Here is a 20,651-nt window from a genome sequence, read left to right as displayed (position 1 = left end):
ATGAGGTATCTTTCGGGGCAGGAAGCTGGTGGCCGGAAACCCCACGTCCCACGGGTGGGGGGGGGGGCAGGTGACAGCAGCGGGAAAGGCAGACACCTGGGCCCTCGAGGGGAATGAGGGCTCAGTGGCTGGGGCCAACTGGGGATTAAACAAATATTTACAGGCGACAGGGAACTAAATACCCTGGACACTTGAGGGGGTCGGGGTGGGGCTTGGGGAAGAGCGGGGCCTAGCGGTACCGAGCGAGCCGATCATAGACGTGGTCCAGGTTTCTGCACAGGAATATGGAGAGCGTCATGAAGCTGAGCTACAGAGAAAGGAGACGTGGTCAGAGGTCGAGAGGGTGCCAGGAGAGTCGAGGGGTCTCTAGAGAAAAAAATCTAGGGGGTGGGGCCAGAGGCAGAAAAACGAGGACCCGCGAGTTGGGCGGGGCTTCACCTTGGGACGTGTGGAGAAGGGAGTAGGTAGGAGATGGGTCTGGTGGGGAAAGACTCAGGGACGGCAGTTTGGAGAATGTGGTGGCATTAGTGTAAAAGGGCTAGGGGTAATTGGGTGGGGACACCAAAGATATGGGCAGGCTGGGGAGGGGTGGGAATAGAGTTAGAAGCAAGAAGGGCGAATAGGGTGGGGTAGGGGGAGCCCAGCTCCGTCTAGCATAGGGTCTTAGAGTCTGAGAAGGAGTGTGATCTGGAGAAAGCCCAGGGTCCTTTATTCTGGATGCTCATCTATCTCCTCCTCCGTCTCTGCCTCTAATTCCATCTCGGCCTCCATCTCTGCTCCTGCGCTCCCGGTCTCAAGTTGTTCCTCGTCTTGCTCCCAAAGCGACCAGGGCCCCAGCACCTTGGGCAGTTTGCCCAGCGGGGCCTTGTCCCCCCAGTTGGGGCAGGCGTCCGCCATGCCCCAGCCACCCCACAGACTGCCGCTACGCCCGCTGCTGCTCAGCACACCGCTGCGCCCACCGTTGCCGGTGGTGCTCGGGCGTGGCCCGGAGCTCGAATTGTAGGCACCCGGCACCTGCGGCTGGGGTTCGCGGTGCAACAGGCTGCGCGGTAATAGCAGGCTCAGCCCGGCTACACTCACCTGCGGGGAAAGGGGGAGATTGCGGCCAATAGCAAGGTATATCCGCAGATATCAAGGAGGACCAATGGGAGCCTCGTGAGGAAGGGCGGGAACGCCTGCTCCTCCGTGCAACCAATCAGGGCTCACAGAGGCTAGGCCAGGTGGAGTCCCAGAAAGGCCTGGATTGGCTGTATTTCTATCAATGCATGCGCCTTTCCCAGAGACTGGTTGGACGTGCAATTTGGGGCAGGGCCATCTAGGCCAATCGCGAGTGGGGGCGGGACCAGATCACCTCGAGTAGACCCACGCCGAGACAAATGCCCACTATGGAGATGAGGTTGTTGGTCAACCAGTTGGAGAGATTCTGTTCGCAGCCCTGGGGATACAGGGATAGGTTATAGGTAGGTTCCTTTTGGGATTCTCAAGCCCGGGGCCCACTGCCCTCAGTCCAGCCTTAACCCCTCTTTCAGGTACCACCCCATTCCCTAGTTATCAGTGGTCTCTAGTTTCTGGGCTTCAGTCCGTCCAAGCCGAAGACCCCATCCCCAGGTATCAGCATTCCAGATCCTACCCTTTCGCCTGGGCCTTTTCTTTAGGCCCCGCCCTTCCAAAAGATCCCGCCCCTTGTAGGGGTTCTGCCCCTGTTGTAGCACAGCCCTTTCCCGTAGCCCCACCCTGTCAGACCCCTCTGGTCCTGCGCTCCACATCCTCCCCACCTGTTGGTAGATGTAGCTATTCGCGGGGACCGAGCAAACTTCTGCATTGTGTCGGGGCCGCGCCAGTGATCCGAGCCGGCTGAACTGGGGGAAGGAGATCTTATCGAAGATTGTGGAGTCGTTGGTCGCCGATGAGTTATAGCAGGAGCAGGGCACGCGGTCCCCTTCGGACTCGTTGCTTCTCATGCTGGGGATATGGAACCAGTCCTGAGGAGACTCCCAGCCACAGCAGCGCAGCTGAGAGAAGAGTCAGAGGAACAGGGTACAGCAGACGTTAACACAACATTGTAAAGCAACTACAACAACAACAAAGTCAGAGGAACAAGGACTAGAGAGATGCAAGATGCTTTGGGGGATGAGGGGACTAGGTGATGGGTGTGACTGGGCACTGGGTCATATTGGGGAGTAGAGGGCTAACAGAACTGTGGGCTGGGGTGGGGTCACAGCAGGGCCAAGGGACAGTAGGGGTACATGAGGTTGGGAGAGAGGAGTCACGGGGGCGGGGGTCTTGGGCCTGGGGAAAGGGCCGCAGAATCGTGCTTTGGAGGATTGGGTAGGCAGCACAAACCAGCTGTAAGTAGGGGGAAAATGGATGGGAGAGTGGGGCCCGTGTGAGTGACCAGGGAAAGGAATCTCACCTGGGCCTGGTCCCTTGGGAACCAGAGTCACTACTGGGCAGGGAGTGGGGTCAGGCTAGGGCCTTGGGACTGAGGGCGGAGTCCTGTCGAGCCAGGGGGCGGAGTCACTGCAGGGGTTGGGAGCTGGGAGACTGGGCCAAGTCGCCATGGGCTGGAGGTGGCTTGGGTGGGTAGGGTTACGTTAGGGTCCTAGAGCTGGGGGCTCGGATCCCGTCGGGGCCAAGTCTCCTCCAGGCAGAGGGCGGAGCCAAGTCAGAATCCCAGAGCTAGAGGGAAGGATCTTGGTGGGCGGGGCCTCACGCACCTGGAACTGCACGTAGTCCCAGCTCTCCTCCGCTGCCGTCTCCTCCGGGTGAGCGCGGTAGGTTTGGATGGTCTTCTGTACAACGTCCTTCACTTTCCTCTTCAGCTGACAGGCCGAGATTGAGGCTGAATCCCCCACCTACTTCCCCACTGCCCTCTGCTCCAACCCACTCCAGCCACTCCGTAGCCGTTCCAGCCTCTGGTCGTCTCTGAGCATCTTCGTGGCAGCCTCGGTGTTTCACTGAATGGCTAGCTATGTCTCTATCCCTCCAAACCGCTCTCTGCCTGTTTCTACCGTTTGTCTTTCTGTGTCTCCACTGTCTCCCGCGATCTCATTAAGTTTCTGTCTCTTTCTTGGAGCTGTTTCTCCAAGTGTTTTCTTTCCTCACTTCTGTTTCCCTTTGGATCTCTGTCTTCCTTTGTGTTGGTGAGTCTCTGACCCTCGCTGTCTCTAGATCCTTCTCTGTGTCTCTCTACCAGTCTCTGACTTTGTCTTCTCTATCTCTCTTATTTATCTTTGTCTGTGTTAGCCTCTGTCTGCCTTTGCTTCTGTCTTTTTCCACTCTCCCCCTCCCCACCCACTAGCTCAGGTGAGGAGAGGAGAAGGTGAGCTCACCTGGACTCTCTGAGTGGAGATGAGGATTCCTAGGGTGATCTGTGTGGCAAACAGGAGCAGCAGTGTCCCAAAATACTGGAGCAGGGAGGAAGACAGAGTGGGCAGGTCAGGCTGAACTCTCCAGGATGAAGGGGCTGCCAGGGCTCTATTTAAGGACAAGATGTGAACGATCCTAGAGGTGGAAGGGTGGAGGGGAACTCACCAGGCCCAGGAGGCAGCGGAACTCCTTCAGGGCCCCCACACAGCCCAGGAGGGCAAGGCCCATGGTGAGGACTCCTGAGACGGCCAGGACCTTGGACCATATCTGCAAGGGCATGAAGGACAAGCCTGGGGGAGATGAGAGGCAGTGACGTTGGGCTCCATGTGCACAGCTCCAGACAGCCCCATTCCCCACCCACACCTCTCCCAGATGGGGAACAGTAACCTGGGGGAGGGGGCCTCTTCCTGGGCTCCCAGCATCTTTTTCTCTTGAGTCTCTGTCCCTGTCCTACACTGAATCTCTGCCTCCTGGAATTCTTCCCACCTCTCTCTGGTCTCTGGCCCTCTCTGTCTTTAGGTCTGTGTTCCCTTCTTTCTGGATCTCTGTCCCTCTTTCTTCCTGGTCTCTGTCTTTCCCTCTTGTTCTCAGTCTCTCCTCCTTCAGCCCCTCCTCACCCTTGGTAGTTTCAGCCTCATCACTTGTTCTGCAACATTGGATCAGCCACCTAAACCTCCTGAGACCTAGGGAATAATGATATCTATTTCCTAGAGTTGTTTTGAGGAACACATGGGAGACATGTGTTCAGTCCGTTCCTCTATACCAGTCCTCTAGGCCTCCTCATATTTAATAAATCTTATAAACATTTATTAAACATGAGTTATTTGGATTTTGACTACTACCCCAGTGTTATTTTCCTGCAATGATTATTAGTGTTAATCTGCTTTTCTATTTCCTTGCTGTGTGACATCCAGTGACTTCCCCTCTCTGAACCTCAAGAGAGGGAAGACTTATGGGAGAATCTGATAAGCATCTCTGCCCAAGATCTGACACCTACTTGTCACCTAAGATGCGACACTTAGCTGTCTGGCACCTAAGTGCCTGAGAAATGGCCACTATTATTGTTATTGGTACGCACAACTCATTTGCCAGAGGAAGAAGCTGAGGCTCAGAAGTTGTGGCCATAGCAAGGAGTGGAGCAGAGCCTAAGATCAGACAAGAAAGCTGGGCACCGTGGGCCTCCCTGGGATGAGCGAGACCCTAGGAGTCCCCTAGGAGTGGAGCCCTGTTCATATCTGCTCCAGGAAGACCGCTCCAACCCCCCCCCAACAACGTCCCCACCCAGCCCCGGACTGCCTCAGCCCCCTTACCCACGAAGGACACGAAGCTGGTTTTGTCGATGAGTATCCAGATGCCGAAGCAGAAGATAAGACTGCCTAGGACCTGGGGAGAGGAGAGTATGGCTAGTGGGCGACACAGGGAAATGAAATGGGGTGGCTACGGCAGGGGCTGGGACCTGGGCTCCAGAGCCAAGAGGCAACTTACGAAGAAGAAGAGGTTGAAGACGAAGAGGAGGTACTTGACAAGGCTGAGGCAGCCATCGTGGGCTGACATCTTCTCCTAGAGGGGTGAGACACCGGTGGGAGGGACAGGACAGAAGGGGTGGTGGCAGTAGGGAGAACAGGCAGAGAGACCTTGAGAGAGAGAGGGGGAGAGGCCGAGACAGAAGAGAAAGGAAGAACTCAGAGAAAGAGGAAGTGCTGGGGCTGGAGCCCCACCCCCCGCCTCTCTACATGCAGGGTGACTTTCTTCTGGGTCTTCATCCCCATCTCCCCTTGCCTGCCCCACTGGGACGCACACCCCAGTACCTGAGGGGCCTTGAAATTGATGGGCACCAAGGACACGCCAGGCAGTTCCTCCCAGATCTCCATGGCTCAGGCTGGGGGACCCATAGGGCATCCTGATGTACTTGCAGCCCACCTACTCTGGGCACCAGGACCCCAGGCTGGCCCTGGACAGCAGCCGACCTCACAGACACTCTGACCTCACTGCCTGCAAAGCTCTGCCATCTCTGCATTCATCTCTGCCCTCCCCCCCACCCCCCACCACTTCCTGGCTTTTGCAGTCTCTGGGTCTCTGTTCTTTTCTCTGTGGATCTGATTCACTCTCTATACCTCTAGATCTCTGTCCCCTTCCCCACCAGGTCTGCATCCTCTTCCTCTCTGGTTTCTGGCCCCTTATCTGCGTGCCTGTCCTCCTTCCTCTGTTTATCTACCCCACCCCCACCGTCCTATCATTTCCCGCTCTCGGAATCTGTGTCCAGTTCTTAGCCACAAAGTAGACCAAGGTGCTCCCATGTGCTGGGGCAGGGGCTGGGCACCTGGGGGAAGTGAAAGTGCTGCAGGCCCCAAGTGGGAAGATCCCCAGTGCAAAGGGGTGATTTGGCAGTACCAAAACACCCAGAGCGGAAGCTGAGCCTAGGGCAGTACTTCCTGCTTTGGCAACGAGGCCCCGAGAAGGGGAGGCCCCACAGGAGTCAAGACTGAGCCCAGGACCTTGGCCGTTAGATCCAGGTTTGCAGTACCTGATCATCTTTAGGCCTGAGCTCCACAGCCAGCAGCCTCTGAAATCTCCCCTGACATCCTGCAGGCTTCTCACTTGTCAAGTCCCAAATCCCCATCGATGTTTATTTAACATTATGGATGTTCCTACCATTTCAACATCTACCCAGGAAAACCAGACCTCCTTAGAGAGCCAGTTCCCTCTCTCTCTTCTGAGCAATCTCATTCACTTTTTTTTTTAAGGCTCTGAATGTAATTTATTTTCTTATTAATGTCATCAAAAATCAATTCATATTAGTAATATTCTGATTTTTAACTCTAGGCTTTCTTTTTTTTAACCCTAATTTTATTGAGGAATAACTGACAAGTATGATTATGTATATTTAAAGTATACAGGAAAATTTTATATATGTGTATTAGGAAATGGCAACCCACTCCAGTACTCTTGCCTGGAGAATCCCATGGAGGGAGGAGCCTGGTGGGCTGCAGTCCATGGGGTCGCAAAGAGTCAGACACGACTGAGCGACTTCACTTTCTTTCACTTTTCATATATATACATATATATAATGGAATGATTACCATGCTCAAGATAATTAACATGTTCTTCATCTCACATAGTAAACAGTGTTTGTGTGTGTGTGTGTAGAACACTTAAATGTACTCTCAGCAACTTTCCAGCACACAATAGTGTATTATTAACTATGTTACCGTACTGTACATTTAGATCCTCAGATCAGAACTTACTCCTCTTACGACTGAACATTTATACCCTTAGACCTATGTCTCCCCATTTTCCTTACTCCCCAACCCATCCTACCATTCTATAATCTGTTTCTATGGAATTGGACTTAAAACATTTTTTTAAAGATTCTGCATACAAATGATACCAGTATTTAACTTTCTATCTGTGGCTAATTTCATCTAGCATAATGTCCCCCTCAAGTTCATCCACATTGTCCCAAGTGGCAGGACTGTCTTCTTTTTTATGGCTGAATAATATTCCATTGTAATACATATATTAGAAATATATATATCACATTTTCTTGATCCATTCATCTGTTGAAGGACATTTAGATTGCTTCCATATCTTGGCTATTGTGAATAATGCTGCAATGAACATGAGTGAAAAGATATCCCTTCAAGAAACTGATTTCATTTCCTTTCAATATGTACCCAGAGTGGGATTGCTGGAGCATATGGTGCTTCCATTTTTAACTTTTTGAGGAATCTCCATATTGTTTGCCATAGTGGCTTCACCAATTTATCTTCACACAAAAGTGCACAATGATTCCTTTTTATCTGTATCCTTGCCAACACTTGATATCTCTCTTTGAAAACAGCTATCCTAACTCTTACGAGGTCGTATTGCATGGTTTTGATAGTTTTGATTTACATTTCCCTCATGAATAGCGGGGCTTCTGAGGTGGCACTAGTGGTAAAGAATCTGTCTGCCAATGTAAGACATAACAGATGCGGGTTCAATCTCTGGGTGAGGAAGATCCCCTGGAGAAGGAAATGGCACCCCCCTCCAGTATTTTTGCCTGGGAAAACCCATGGACAGAGGAGTCTGGTGGACTACAGTCCATGGGGTTGCAAAGAGTTGGACACGACTGAGCAACACACACGCACACACACACATGATTAGTGGTTGAGCACCTTTTCATGCCTCTGTTGGCCACTTGTATGTTTTCTTCAGAAAAAAATGGTCTATTCAGATCCTTCCCCCATTTTTTCAAATTGAGTTATTGGCTTTTTTTGCTGTTGAGTTATATGAATTATTTATGTAATTTGAATGTTGTTAGCCCTTTATCAGATATATGGTTTGCAAATATTTGATCCCAGTATATCAATATTGAATATTTGAATATTTCAATATATCATTTCCTTTTTTAAAAAAATTGTATTTATTTATTTTTGGCTGGGCTGGGTCTTTGTTACCACACCACCTTTTCTCTAGTTGCGGTATGCAGACTTCTCATTGCAGTGGATTTTCTTGTTGCAGAGCTCGGGCCGTAGGGCACTTGGGCTTCAGTAGTTGCAGCTCCCGGGCTCTAGCGCACATGCTCAATAGTTGTGGTGCATGGACTTAGTTACTCTGCATGTGGTACCTTCCCAGGGATGGAACCCGTGTCTCCTGCATTGGCAGGTGGATTCTTTTCCACCGAGCCACCAGGGAAGCCCTTGATTGTTTCCTCTGGTTTGCAGAAGATCTTTGGTTTGATGTACTCTCACTTGCTTATTTTAGCTTTTGTTTCCTGTGCTTTTGGTGTCTTATCCAATAAACTACTACCAAGACCAATTTGGTGAACCTCAAGGAAATGTTTTCCTATGCTTTCTTCTAGTTTTATAGTTTCAGGTTTTACATTTAAGTCTAATCCTTTTCGACTTTTGTGAGTAGTGTATGACAGTGGTTCAGTTTCATTCTTTTGCATCTGGATACGCAGTTTCCCCATTTATTGAAGAGACTGTTCTTTTCCTATCATGTGTTCTTGGCACCCTTATAAAAATTAGTTGACTGTATATGCATGAGTAAATTTATGGGCTCTCTATTATGTTTCACTGGTTTATGTGCTAGTTTTTATGCCAGTACTATATTGCTTTGATCACTATAACTTTGCTCCAGGCAAGAACACTGGAGTGGGTTGCCATTTCCTTCTCCAATGCAGGAAAGTGAAAAGTGAAAGTCAAGTCACTCAGTCGTGTCCGACTTTAGCGACCCTATGGACTGCAGCCCACCAGGCTCCTCTGCCCATGGGATTTTCCAGGCAAGAGTACTGGAGTGGGGTGCCATTGCCTTCTCCGTTGTATATATTACAAAGTTTGAAATCAGGAAGTACGATGTCTCCCATTGTGTTCTTTCTTGAGATTGCTTTGGCTATTCAGGGTCTTTTGTAGTTCCATACAAATTTTAAGATAGTTTTTTTCCTATTGCTGTGAAAAATGCAATGAGAATTTTGATAGGGATTACACTGAATCTGTAGATTATTTTGGGCACTATGGGGATTTTCACAATATTGATTCTTTCAGTCCAAGAACATGGGATATCTTTGCATTTTTTTGTGTCTTATTCAGTTTCTTTCCTCAGTGTCTTATAGATTTCAATTTACAGGTCTCTCAGTGTTTTATTGTTTTTGACACAATTACAAATGGAATTGCTTTCACAATTTTTTTTAAAGATAGTTTGTTGTTAGCGTATAGAAATGCAGTTGACTTTTGTGTGTTGATTTTTATCCTGTAACTTTATTGAATTCAGTTGTTAGTTTTAACAGGGTTTTTTTTTGGTGGGGTTTTAGGGTTTTCTACAATAGATCATGTTGTCTGCAAACAGGTAATTTTCTTCTTTTTTTATTTGGATAAGTTTTATTTCTTTTTCTTGCCTAATTGTTGCAGCTAAGACTTCCAGTACTATGTTGAATAGAAATGGTGAGAGAAGGCATTTTTGTATTGTTCCTGATCTTAGAGAAAAGGTTTTTAAGCTTTCGCCATTGAGTATGATGTTAGCTGAAGGTTTGTCATATAGGGTCTTCATTATGTTGAGGTACGTTCCATCTATACCTAATTTATTGGAAATTTTTATCATGAAAGGATGTTGAGTTTTCTCAAGAGCTTTTTCTTCATCTAATGAAATGATCATATGTTTTTTTATCCTTCATTCTGTTAGTGTGGTATCACATGGTTGACTCTTTCCTGTGAATCATCAAAATTTCCCTCCCTACCAACACTTTCCTATTAGCACACAATCATGCTATTATTTCTTCTGTCTAAAAACTCATTCATTGACCACACATCCTTCTATACCTCTGTCCCATTTCTTCCTCTTCTTGATAACAAAATCCATTAAAAATATGGCTATGCTCACTGCTACTTCTTCTCTTCCAAGTCTCTCAATATGACTTTCATTCTGACTTGTACACCAAAACCACTTTGGTCAAAGTCACCAATGATATCCATGTGGTCAATTCTTGGTCCCCATCTTACTTGACTTCTCTATATCACTGGTTGTGGTCCCCACACAGGTAGCATCAGCCTCAGCTGGGCATTTGTTAATATTCTCAGTCCTCATCCCAGACCTACTGTTTGTGGGTTGAACGTGGTCCCCCAAATATACGTCTTTGTCCAAACCACTGGAACCTGTGAATGTGACCCTACTCATTTTTTTAACCCTATTTGGAAAAGTGGTCTTTGAAGATGTAGTTAAGGATTTCAAAATGAGATTATCCTGGATAATCTGAGTGGGCCCTAAATCTAATGACAAATGTTCTTAAAAGAGACTCAAAGCAAAGGCACTCCTAGAGGAGAAGAAGACAGAAGCAGAGATTGGAGTTATGCAGATATAAGCCAAGGAATGCCTGGAAACTATCCTTAGCCCACACACATCCTATTGTCTGCCTAGAAGCCATAGGGATTCTCCTGTTAAAACATGAGTCACTTCTTGACTCAGAACCCTCTAATAGTTTCTTATCTCACTCAGGAAAAAAACCCCAACTTCCTATCATGACCTCCAAGGGCCTCCATAAAATACTCTGACCCTTATCACTTCTCTTATCTCACCTAATACCCACCTTCCCCTCAATCACTGGGATCCAGTTATATTGGCTTACTTGCTGTTTCAAGAACCTGTCAAGTATACTTCTGCCTCCAGACCTTTGTCATTGCTGTCCCCTCTGCCTGGAATGCTCTTCCTCGTGTTGTTCCTGGTTGCTTTCCTCATCTCCTTCAAGTCTCTGCCAAATGTCACTTCCTCAGAGAGGTCTTACTTGACTACTGTCTACAGTTCTCTGTCTTGTTGCCTCATAACACTCCGTTTTGCTTTCTTAACAGCACTCCCATGCTCAGAAATTCTTATTTGTTTATGTTTCCTGCTTTTGCAACTAAAATGTAAAATCTTTTCCACAACAGCATCCTGAGGGTCTAGGGCAGTGTAGGGTACATCATTTATTAAATATTTACTGAGACTTCCTTGGTGGCTCAGTGGTCAAGAATCCACTTGCTAATGCAGGGGACAAGGGTTAGCGCCCTGATCCGGGAAGATCCCACACGCCATGGAGCAACTAAGCCTGTGTGCCACAACCACTGAGCCTGTGCTCTAGAGCCTGGGAGCTGCAACTCCTTAGCCCATGCACCTCGAGCCTGTGCTCCACAACAAGAGAAGCCATTGCAATGAGAAGGCCCTGAACCATAACTACAGGGTAGCCCCCACTCTCTGCAGCTAGAGAAAAGCCCAAGCAGTGACAGAGACCCAGCACAACCAAAAATAAATAAAAACATCCAATTTAAAGCCATTACTGACTGACATTTTTCCTGGTGTCTAGAATTCACAATTTTTCCTGCTCCAGGGCCTTTGCATAGCCTCAGGGACTCAGATGTTCATATTCCATTTTACACTTAGTAAATCATCCTTTATGTCTCAGTTCCAGTGTTACTTCCTCAGAGAACTCCTCTTGTAACAGAGAAGAACAACCCTAAGTGCATATTGGATCTGTTCCTTTAGCTCTAACCTTTGTGCTGTATTCCCTGTGCTTAGTCATGCTGGCTCTGCACCTTTGTAAAAGAATGTTGCCTATAGCCTGAAAAACACATGATAGTCCATTCTCAAGGCTCTGACCTTTAGAAGTATAACACTCTTCCATTCATATGAAGATAAAGAGCTGCAGAACAGAAAATAACTTGTCTTGTTGGACGCTTATAGGAACACTGTGACCAGACCTACACGGATAGCTTCAAGAACAGATTCCTACACCAAGAAGTTTGCAACAACCAGCTACACCCCACCTCCTCTCATAATATAAAAGAAGCCTGAATTTTAACTTGGGTAAAATGGTTCTTATGGACGCTAGTCCACCATCTTCTTGGTATGTTGGCTTTCCAAATAAAGTTTCTATTTCTGCCCCAACAATTTGTCTCTGGATTTTTTGGCCTGTTGTGTGATGAATAGTATGAGCTTGGGCTCAGTCATGGGTTTCTCCAAATTAGGTCTCTGAGTTGAAGGATTGGATAATTTCCCCCAGATTGTGATGTGTTTTTATAGCACCTAGCATTTTTCTTTATATCTTTTTGTTCAGTCATAATGATCTAAGCCTGTGGTTCTCAGAATGTGGCCTAGGGACTGAGACACTTTCACGGGTTCATGAAGTGAAAATTATTTTCATAATACTATTAAGATGTTATTTGCCTTTTCACTCTCACTTTCTCTTGAGTATACAGTGATGTGTTTTGGAAGCTACAGCATGTGAACTATTTTGACAAGTCACACCCCCCACACACACACCCCAAGGACATATGATAATGCAACTGCCCTCTATTAAGCCAGGTGTTAAAAGAGATTTGCAAAAATGTAAAATACCCTTCTCACTAAATTATTTTTGGTGTGGAAATTAGTTATCAAAAATGTTATTTATGTTAACGCAATGGATTTTTGTGTTATGATGCCAATACACATTCCAGAAATTTCTCATTTTAATATTGATAAATATAGCTCACATAAACACAATCTATATAAATATAACCCACAAAAATAATTGAGGTCCTTCATTTTTAAGAATATCAAAGCAGTCCTAAGACCAGCAATTTTGAGTAAATCTTGGGTTTTCGATTCTTCTCTGTAAGCCCAGCAAATTACTGAACTCTGAAGGCAAGGTCCCCATCTGTCTTATTGGACATATATTTAAGGTTTGGCTAGTAGTATGGAAGCCTTAAGTATTACTGTCAAAAGGTTAGAAGGCAAGAAGAAATGAATGGGAAGAACGATTCCACCTCACCCTTAGGGCTTCCACGTTACTCGGGGAAGTGGAAGTGAAGCCAGTGCTCCAGCCTAGGGACTCCCCTTAGAGCCTGGACTGAACAGTGCCGGGAGGTAGAAAGGGAAGGGATTGGGCACCGGGTCTAAATGGGAACATAAGGAAAGGAGGGATGGACGGACGCATGCGTGGAAGTAGGCGCATGTGTGTACATGCGCTTACATGTGCAGGGAGGGAGATAGCTGTTGAAGAGTGGCGCCCGGAGTCCCTCGCGCCTGTCCGTGGGACGCGCATGCGCGGAGAAGAATGCGGGAAAGGCACCAAGAGGTAGAGCGAGGAGCGTCGCGAGATGAGGCCTGTGCGGCCTGAGGCCCCGTTCGCTAAGCTTCTCAGTTGAGCCTTGTACACCCTCATTTTCGCCTGACTGACCAGACTGAAGAGCCCAGGCCTCGAGGGTGAGGTGAAATTGGCGCCTATGGGATCCCTGAAACGCTCATAAATCTCGGGTGTGTGAGGTTGGACGTCATGCCCTGAGGTCATCGGACTCCGCCAAGGGATAACAGGCCGCCGGCCGGAGCCTCCCAGACTGCGCGGGCTCTGTGGAGCTGGGGGTCAAACGGCCTGAGAGAACCCTCCTTTTTTCTCCCCTAGAACCTGGGAAACTGGTGTCAGCCCCTTTGCTCACGAGATTCGACTTTGAGGCTGTCCCAAGGCGCGACCTTCGTGGGCCGCAGGCCAGAGGTCCCCGCCCAACCAGGGAAGCCGATGGGTTCAGGCTCCCAGGCTGCAGAGACCGGGTCCAACCTCTTCACCGGCCTGTTGGGGACGAAGTTATTGCTTTTTTCTTGAGGAAGCTGGACACCAGCTCCCTCCTTTCGTTTTGGGGTTTATAGTTACAGGGAAAGAGGTAAAGGGGCATTTCCAGGAGCTCCGAGAGCTTCTTGGAAGCAATGGTTGAGGAGAGTCTTTGCCGGGAAGGATGAGGTAGGGTGTCAGGCGTTGGGCCACCATCAGGGCCTCTCGGCTGCAAGGACACAGAGGGGCTTTCACGGGGTCGCAGGTGGCCTGTTTGCAGAATCTGTTCGCCGAAAATTAGTTCTCTCAGTCAGAGTCAAATTTACCAATTTACCAGAAAACTTGTAGATTCTGGTAAATTGACCAGTTTACACTTTTTGAATGTTTCCAAGCAAGGTGGATTTATTTTTCATGAACACAGTTTTCCTTTTTTTAGTGGAACTCAGTGTCAGGGTAAGTGTTAACATGAATTAGGGGAATCAGAAGTACTTCCTGTTATTTGAGTTATGGTTCATTTCAGTTGCTGGCAAACCATCTGGTAATAGTGAAGATTTGCGTTTCTTAGGTAAGCTGCCGGCTGTCTGAGAAATGTCTCCAGCTTCCTCAACTTGGTTAATTTTTGAACAAATCGAATTAAGATTTCTGGTCGATGCATGAAGCAGGGCACTCAAAGCCGGTGCACTGGGACAACCCAGAGGGATGGGATGGGGAGGGAGGTGGGAGTGGGGTGGGGGGAGGCAGGGAGACACATTTGTACAGCCACATGTACAGCCGTGGCTAATTCATGGCACTGTATGGCAAAACCCACCACAATACTGTAAAGGAATTAGCCTCCAATTAAAATAAATTTTAAAAAAGTAAGAAGTATTAAGACACATACTGTTGTGAATGATTTAACATTTGATAACATAATATGCTATATGGGTTTTTCACTACCTTTGAAGAATAAAAGTCACTAAAAGAAAAACCCAAATGAAAGAATTCCGTATGGATACACTTTAGGGTTTATCTTACTTGATTTGCATTGATAATTGGAGGTTCTTTGTTACTTTTTCCTTTTTGTGACAGCATTTCCTTCTGGTGTTTCTCCTTGTTCTCTGGCCATTTCTTCTTTTCTTTCTATTTTATTTCTAACGTTCTAAATCATGAAATCTGCAGCCATCAAAGGGCATAGAATGTATAAACAGTTTTAAATGAATAATTGTAAAGCTTGTATCGGTGTAACTGCCCCCCAGATCAAGAAATAGAATGTTACCATGACTCTGGAAGATCTGTCATTATCATTTCATAGTCCCTTCTTACCTTTTAGAGATAACTTCAAGTCTGACTTTTGTGCTGATCATCTCCTTGATTTTCTTTATACTTTTGCCATGGTTTTGCTTCTGTTTTCGACTTAGAACTATGGATTCTCTGTCTAGAATATTTTATATTGTGCTTCTTCTGCTCAACATTGTGAAATTTATTTATACTGTTGCATGTAGCTGTAGTTCCTTTATTTTCTTCACATATGGATAGTATTCTTTTGATTGAAAAGTATATGATTTATGCACTTTGCTGTTGATGGGCACTTGTGTTTTTTAGCTTTGTGACAATTATGAATAATGTTTCTGAAAACATTCTTGTGAGAAGTAGAAGAACGTAGTTGGTTAGAGCTGTTTCTGAAACCAAACTGTAATCCTGACTACCACTCATGGGTGGTGTACAATTGAAGAAGCTGTGTAACTTCTTTGTGTTTCAGTTTTTTCACTTTTGTCAAATGGGAGTAATAATAGTACCTACCTTACGTGGTTATGGTGAAGAGTAATGTAATTTAAAAATATAGAGCATTTAGAACAGTGCCCAACACAAAGCAAGCACAATATGTTATCATTAATTATTACTGTATTCTTTGGCTCAAGTGAAAGAATTTCTCTGGAGAATATATTGGGAGTTGTTGGGCCATAGTGTATGTGTGTATTCAATTTTACTACTGGTACTAGGTTGTTCTCCAAAATAGTTCTAACCATTTACACTGACATTAATTAAGGATGAGACTTTCTGGTTGTTCTACATCGCACCAATACCTGGTATTATTAAACTTTTCCATTTTTTCCCCAATCTGGTTGGTGTGCAGTGGTGTTTCATTGTTATTTTAATTACCTTTCATTGACTGTTAATGACAGAATTTATAATATTTATTGGAATAACATAATTAAATGAATTATTTGATACATATTTAAATATTATAAAATATTTTTGAAGTGCTTCTCAAGCCTCTTGCCCATTTTCCTATTGGGTTGTCTGTCCTTTTCTTCCTAATTTGTAGATGTTCTTTATATCTTTTGAACATTAGTCATTTGTTGTTATGTAGGTTGCGGATATATTCTCCCACTCTACAGTTTTTCTTTCTTTTCTCCTTTTGGAGCCTTTTGATGAAAAGCTGTTTTAAATTTTAATGTAGTGGAATGTATCAAATGGAAGTTTAAAAAATAATTTTATTGTTTGTTTTATTTTTGGCTGCGCTAGGCCTGCCTTGTGGTACGAAGGCTTCTCGCTGTGGTGGCTTCTCTTGTTGTGGAGCATGGACTCTAGGTGGGCAAGCTTCAGTAGCTGCAGCATGCCGGCTTCAGTAGTTGTGGTTCCCAGGCTCTAGAGCACAAGCTCTATAGTTGTGGTGCACGGGCTTAGTTGCTGCACAGCCTGTGGGTTCTTCCTTAACCAAGGATTGAACTCCCGTCCCCTACATTGGCAGGTGGAGTCTTATCCACTGTGCCACCAGGGAAGTCCTCAAATTGAAATTTTATGGTCATTGTATCTTTTACGAGAAACACCAAGGTGTTGTGCTTTAAAGGGCACCGTTTGCATCATCAGTAATATTGTTCCCTGGAGTAGTATAACAGTGAGCCTCCATTCTTTTCTAGAATTTCATAGTATTGTTTTTCACATTTATTTGTTTTTTCCATGTGAGATTGATTTTTGCACATCCTTTGAGGTGCTTGCTAAGTTGCTTCAGTGTATCCAACTCTGCGACCCCATGGACTGTCATTTGAGGTAGGGGCCAATTTTTTTTTTTTTTCTGTGTGGATGCCCCCAGTTGGTCCAGCACCATTTATTGAGAAGTTCACCCCCTACTCACAGATCTGCTAAGGCATATCTCTCATGTATCAGACTCTGTATAAAGATGGGTCTAATTTCAGGCTCTCTATTCTTTTCCACTAGTCTGTTTGTCCTTGTATCCATTCACACTGTCTTACTACAAATTTATAATAAAATTTAATACTTGTTAGAGCATGACTTCTCACTTTGTTTTTATTCAGAAGTATTTCAGCTATTTTTTGGCTGAAACTCAAAATTTTCAGATAAATTTTGGTATCAAGGTTGAGGTGGTCTTATAAGTTGGGCAGTGTTCCCCTTTCTGTTTTCTAGACAAGCATATCTTTCTTAAACATCAGTAAAATTTGCCATTACTGACAACCTGGTATTAGAAAGGTTTGTATATATGTGTGTGTAAGTGTGTACATGAACACATATGTGTTTAAAAGATTTTCCAGTTATTTAATGGCTACAGGACTTTGGGGGTTCTTTATTTCTCCTGAGATAGTTCTTTCGTTAATTTTTAAAACGTATTTGAGTATCTTATCTATTTTTAAAATTTATTGGTACAATAATGTTAATATTTATTATTATTATTTAATATCTGCAGCATCTATAATAATGTCCCCTTCTTTTATTTCTGGTACTGGTTATTTGTGCCTTCTTTCCTTTTTTAATAATTTTTACTTATTTAGTTTTCTTTTTGGCTCTGCTGGGTCTGTTGCTGTACAGGCTGTTCTCTAGTTGCAGCGCAAGGGCTTCTCATTGTGGCGGCTCCTGTTGCAGAGCACAGGCTCTAGGGGGTGTGGGTTCAGTAGTTGTGGTGCGTGGGCTTATTTGCCTGGAGACATGTGGAATCTTCTAGGATCAGGCACCAAACTTGTGTTCTTTTCATTAGCAGGTGGATTCTTAACACCTGGACCATCAGGGAAGTTCTAATTGTACATCTTTTAAAATTTGACATATAGTTGATATATTACATAAGTTGCAAATGTACAACATAGTGATTCACAAGTTCTAAAGGTTATGCTCTTTATAGTTATTAAAAAATATTGTCTATATTCCATGTGTTGCACAATATATCCTTGTAGTTTATTTATTATGTACATAGTAGTTTGTACCTCTTATACCCCTATTACTGTTTTATATCTTTTAATTAAGCAGTAGTTCTTTATATTCCCTAAACACAAGTCTTTTGTCATCTATGTATCTCAGGATCATTTTCTCCTAGTCTCTGACTTTGCCTATTAATTTTCTTAAGTTTCTTGATGAGCAGAGTTTTTTAACTTTGTGAAATCTAAATGATTAATTCTAAATATTATTGCACTTTATATTCTACATTTGAAACTTTTGCCTACCCTTAAGTCATGAAGGTACTCTCTCATGTTTTCTTTTCTTTTTTTTTCTGATATTTGAAACACAACTTTATTCTGATTCTAAAGGAAAAGGAATGGGAATGACAATAACAAACAAGGTTCCACTTCTCATTATTGTCATGTGACTACAGCAGTCTTATATTTGAAACTCAAGGAGGAAACAACTGCGTTCCAAAACACCTAAATATGCAGGTCCAAAAAATGAAGGTTTTTTTTTTTTGTAACTGCCACATTCACTCCAAAACCCATCCATCTCCTTTAGCATCCAAAGATTAAGCACACGTTCTGCTTAGCTATTTAATAAAGTGGCAAACAAGCTGCACCGCTGACATCACGGGACAGTTGCCTATATAACTAGACTTCTGACGCTGGGCCCCGGCCTCACTTTCTCACACGTCATCATCTTCATCCGGGAGAGCAGTTGTCTGAGGAACCTCTAAATCACACTCGTACTGTGCTGCTGAGGCTGGGTCCATGACCACCTCTGGCGGGGCAAGAGCAGGCATGGCGACAAACTCCAAGTTAGGGTCTCCAGTCAGTTTTCTGGTAAGCCAGAGGAAGGGATTTTCCAAGTTGTAGTTACTTTTGGCAGAAATGTCATAGTACTGAAGATTCTTCTTTTGGTGGAAGACAATTGGCTTTGCCTTAACCTTTCTGTCCTTAATATCCACTTTGTTGCCACACAACACAGTCAGGATGTTCTCACACACTCGTACCAGATCTCTATGCCAGTTAGGCATATTCTTGTAAGTAAACTCTTGATGTTACATCAAAGCTTATAATGGCACACTAAGCTTGTATATCATAGCCATCTCTCAGTCCACCAAATTTCTCCTGACTGGTTGTATCCCATACTTTGAACTTATCGGTCCTCTATTGGTATGGAACACAAGAGAGGATAGACCTCAACACCCAAGGTAGCTACATACTTCTCAAATTCACCAGTCAGATGACGTTTCCTGAATGTAGTTTTCCAGTACCACCATCACCAACCAATACAAGTTTGAACTGAACTTGGGCTTCTCCTTGGGCAGCCATCATGATGTTACTTCCAGAAGTGACTCTGCGCCTGTTGGAGGCTCTTAGGTTTTCTTTTAAATGCTTTTTAGTATTAGATTTTACATTTAGATTGATGATTCATATAAAATTAGTCTTTGTGTATAGCATGAAATAGGATTTGAGTTTCATTCTGTTTTTTTCCTATTTGGATAATTCAGTTATTCCAGAAAGGACTTTTCTTTTCCAGTTGGATGTCTTTGTACTCTGTTTCAAAAATCAAACTCCATATGCTTATGGGTTTATTTCCGAATTACATTGCTACTTTTTTTGCCACGTGGTGGGATGTGCAGGATCTTAGTCCTCCAATCAGGGGTCAAAGCAGCACACCTGCATTGGGAGCACGAAATCTTAAGCTTTGGACTGCCAGGGAAGTTCGCTACATTGCTACTTTTGTATGTTAAATCAACCATGCATTTCTGGGACCAACTCCATGTTATCATTAGTTATTACCCCTTTTGTATACTTCAGGATTTGCTTTGTAATTTTTGTTGAGGATTTTTGTCTTCATCTATGTTCATGAAGATATTGGTCTTAAATGGTCTCTTTTACTAATATCTTTATCAAGTTTAGTCATTAGGGTGATGGTAGCCTTATAAAATGGACTGGGAAGTGTTTCCTTTTCTTCTGTTTTCGAAAGTACTTAAACTTGGTGTTATTTTTTTTCTTCCAATATTCTGTGAAATTCACTAATTGAAACCATCTGGGCCTGAAATTTTCTTGGTGGGAGGGATTTTGATAAGGAATGCAATTTATTTAATAGTCACAGGACTATACAGATTTCCCATGTCATTGGATATCAATTTTGTTAAGTTGTATTTTTAAGGAGTTCCCCCATTTCATCTAAGTTGTTAAGTTTGTTGGCATGAAATATTTTCTTATTGTCCTTTTAATGTCTATAGGATATGTAGTAATAATCCTCTTTCATCCCCAATATTGGTGATGTATATATCTCTTTTTGTCCAATCAATCTGTTGTGGGGTTTACCCATTTTGTTGATCATTTCAAAGAACCAGTTTTGGCTTTCTTACTTTGCTCAGCTGTCTGTTTTCTGCTCCACACTCTATTCATTTATTTCTGGCTGCACTGGGTCTTCAGGGTGGCGATCGGGTTCTTTTGTTGCTGCACTCGGGCTTTGTCCAGGGGTGGTGAGTAGGGGCTACTCTCTAGTTGCAGTGCCCAGGCTTCTTACTGTGGTGGCTTCTCTTATGGTGGAGAATGGGCTCTATGGCACGTGGGCCCAGCAGCTGTGGGACATGGGCTTAGTTGCCCCATGGCATGTGGGATTTGAGCTCCTGGACCAGGGATTGAGTCAGTGTCCACTGCCTTGGCAGGTGGATTCTTAACCACCGGACCACCAGAGCAATCCCTCAGACAATGATTTTAAACCTCTTTTCTGTTCTAATATCAGCGTGTAAAGTTATAAAATTCTCTCAAAGCATTGCTTTTGCTATATTCCACAAATTTTGGCATTTTATAATTTTATTATCCTTCAGTTTCAAATTTTTTACAATATTTTTTGTGATTTATTCTTTGACCTCTGGATTGTTTAGTAATACATTCTTTTTAAAAATATTTTATTTATTTGGCTGTGCCAAGTCTCAGTTGTGGCACATGGAATTTTTGATTTTTGCTGTGGCATTCGGGATCTTAAGTTGCAGAATGTGGAATCTACTTCCCTGACTGGGGATTGAATCCTGGACCCCCTGCATTGGGAGCACAGTCTTAGCCACTGGACCATCACA

The 20,651-nt window shown here is 44.6% G+C and overlaps 1 protein-coding gene and 1 pseudogene across 2 annotated transcripts; both read right to left on the bottom strand.

Moving 5' to 3' along the window:
- Positions 1 to 95: 95 nt before the first annotated feature.
- CD37 (CD37 molecule) lies at positions 96 to 4,956 on the bottom strand. Of its 2 annotated transcripts, XM_068992739.1 has the most exons (8): positions 4,855 to 4,956; positions 4,680 to 4,752; positions 3,535 to 3,659; positions 3,333 to 3,407; positions 2,718 to 2,822; positions 1,776 to 2,012; positions 1,352 to 1,435; positions 96 to 307 (listed from the first exon to the last, which is right to left on the bottom strand). In XM_068992739.1, the coding sequence occupies exons 1-8, from the start codon at positions 4,921 to 4,923 to the stop codon at positions 230 to 232; spliced, it is 846 nt and encodes a 281-aa protein (XP_068848840.1). In that variant the 5' UTR covers positions 4,924 to 4,956; the 3' UTR covers positions 96 to 229. The 2 variants fall into 2 exon arrangements, with proteins under 2 accessions (XP_068848840.1, XP_068848841.1); XM_068992740.1 differs by lacking the exon at positions 1,352 to 1,435.
- A 13,283-nt stretch (positions 4,957 to 18,239) lies between these two features.
- LOC138096654 (GTP-binding nuclear protein Ran-like) lies at positions 18,240 to 18,888 on the bottom strand (annotated as a pseudogene).
- Between the last annotated feature and the right edge of the window lie 1,763 nt (positions 18,889 to 20,651).

This window comes from Capricornis sumatraensis, chromosome 20, assembly GCF_032405125.1.
Source record: "Capricornis sumatraensis isolate serow.1 chromosome 20, serow.2, whole genome shotgun sequence".
Classification (NCBI taxonomy): domain Eukaryota; kingdom Metazoa; phylum Chordata; class Mammalia; order Artiodactyla; family Bovidae; genus Capricornis; species Capricornis sumatraensis.
The sequence above is the reverse complement of the archived record's forward strand: the minus strand, read 5'-3'. Positions and strand labels throughout refer to the sequence as shown.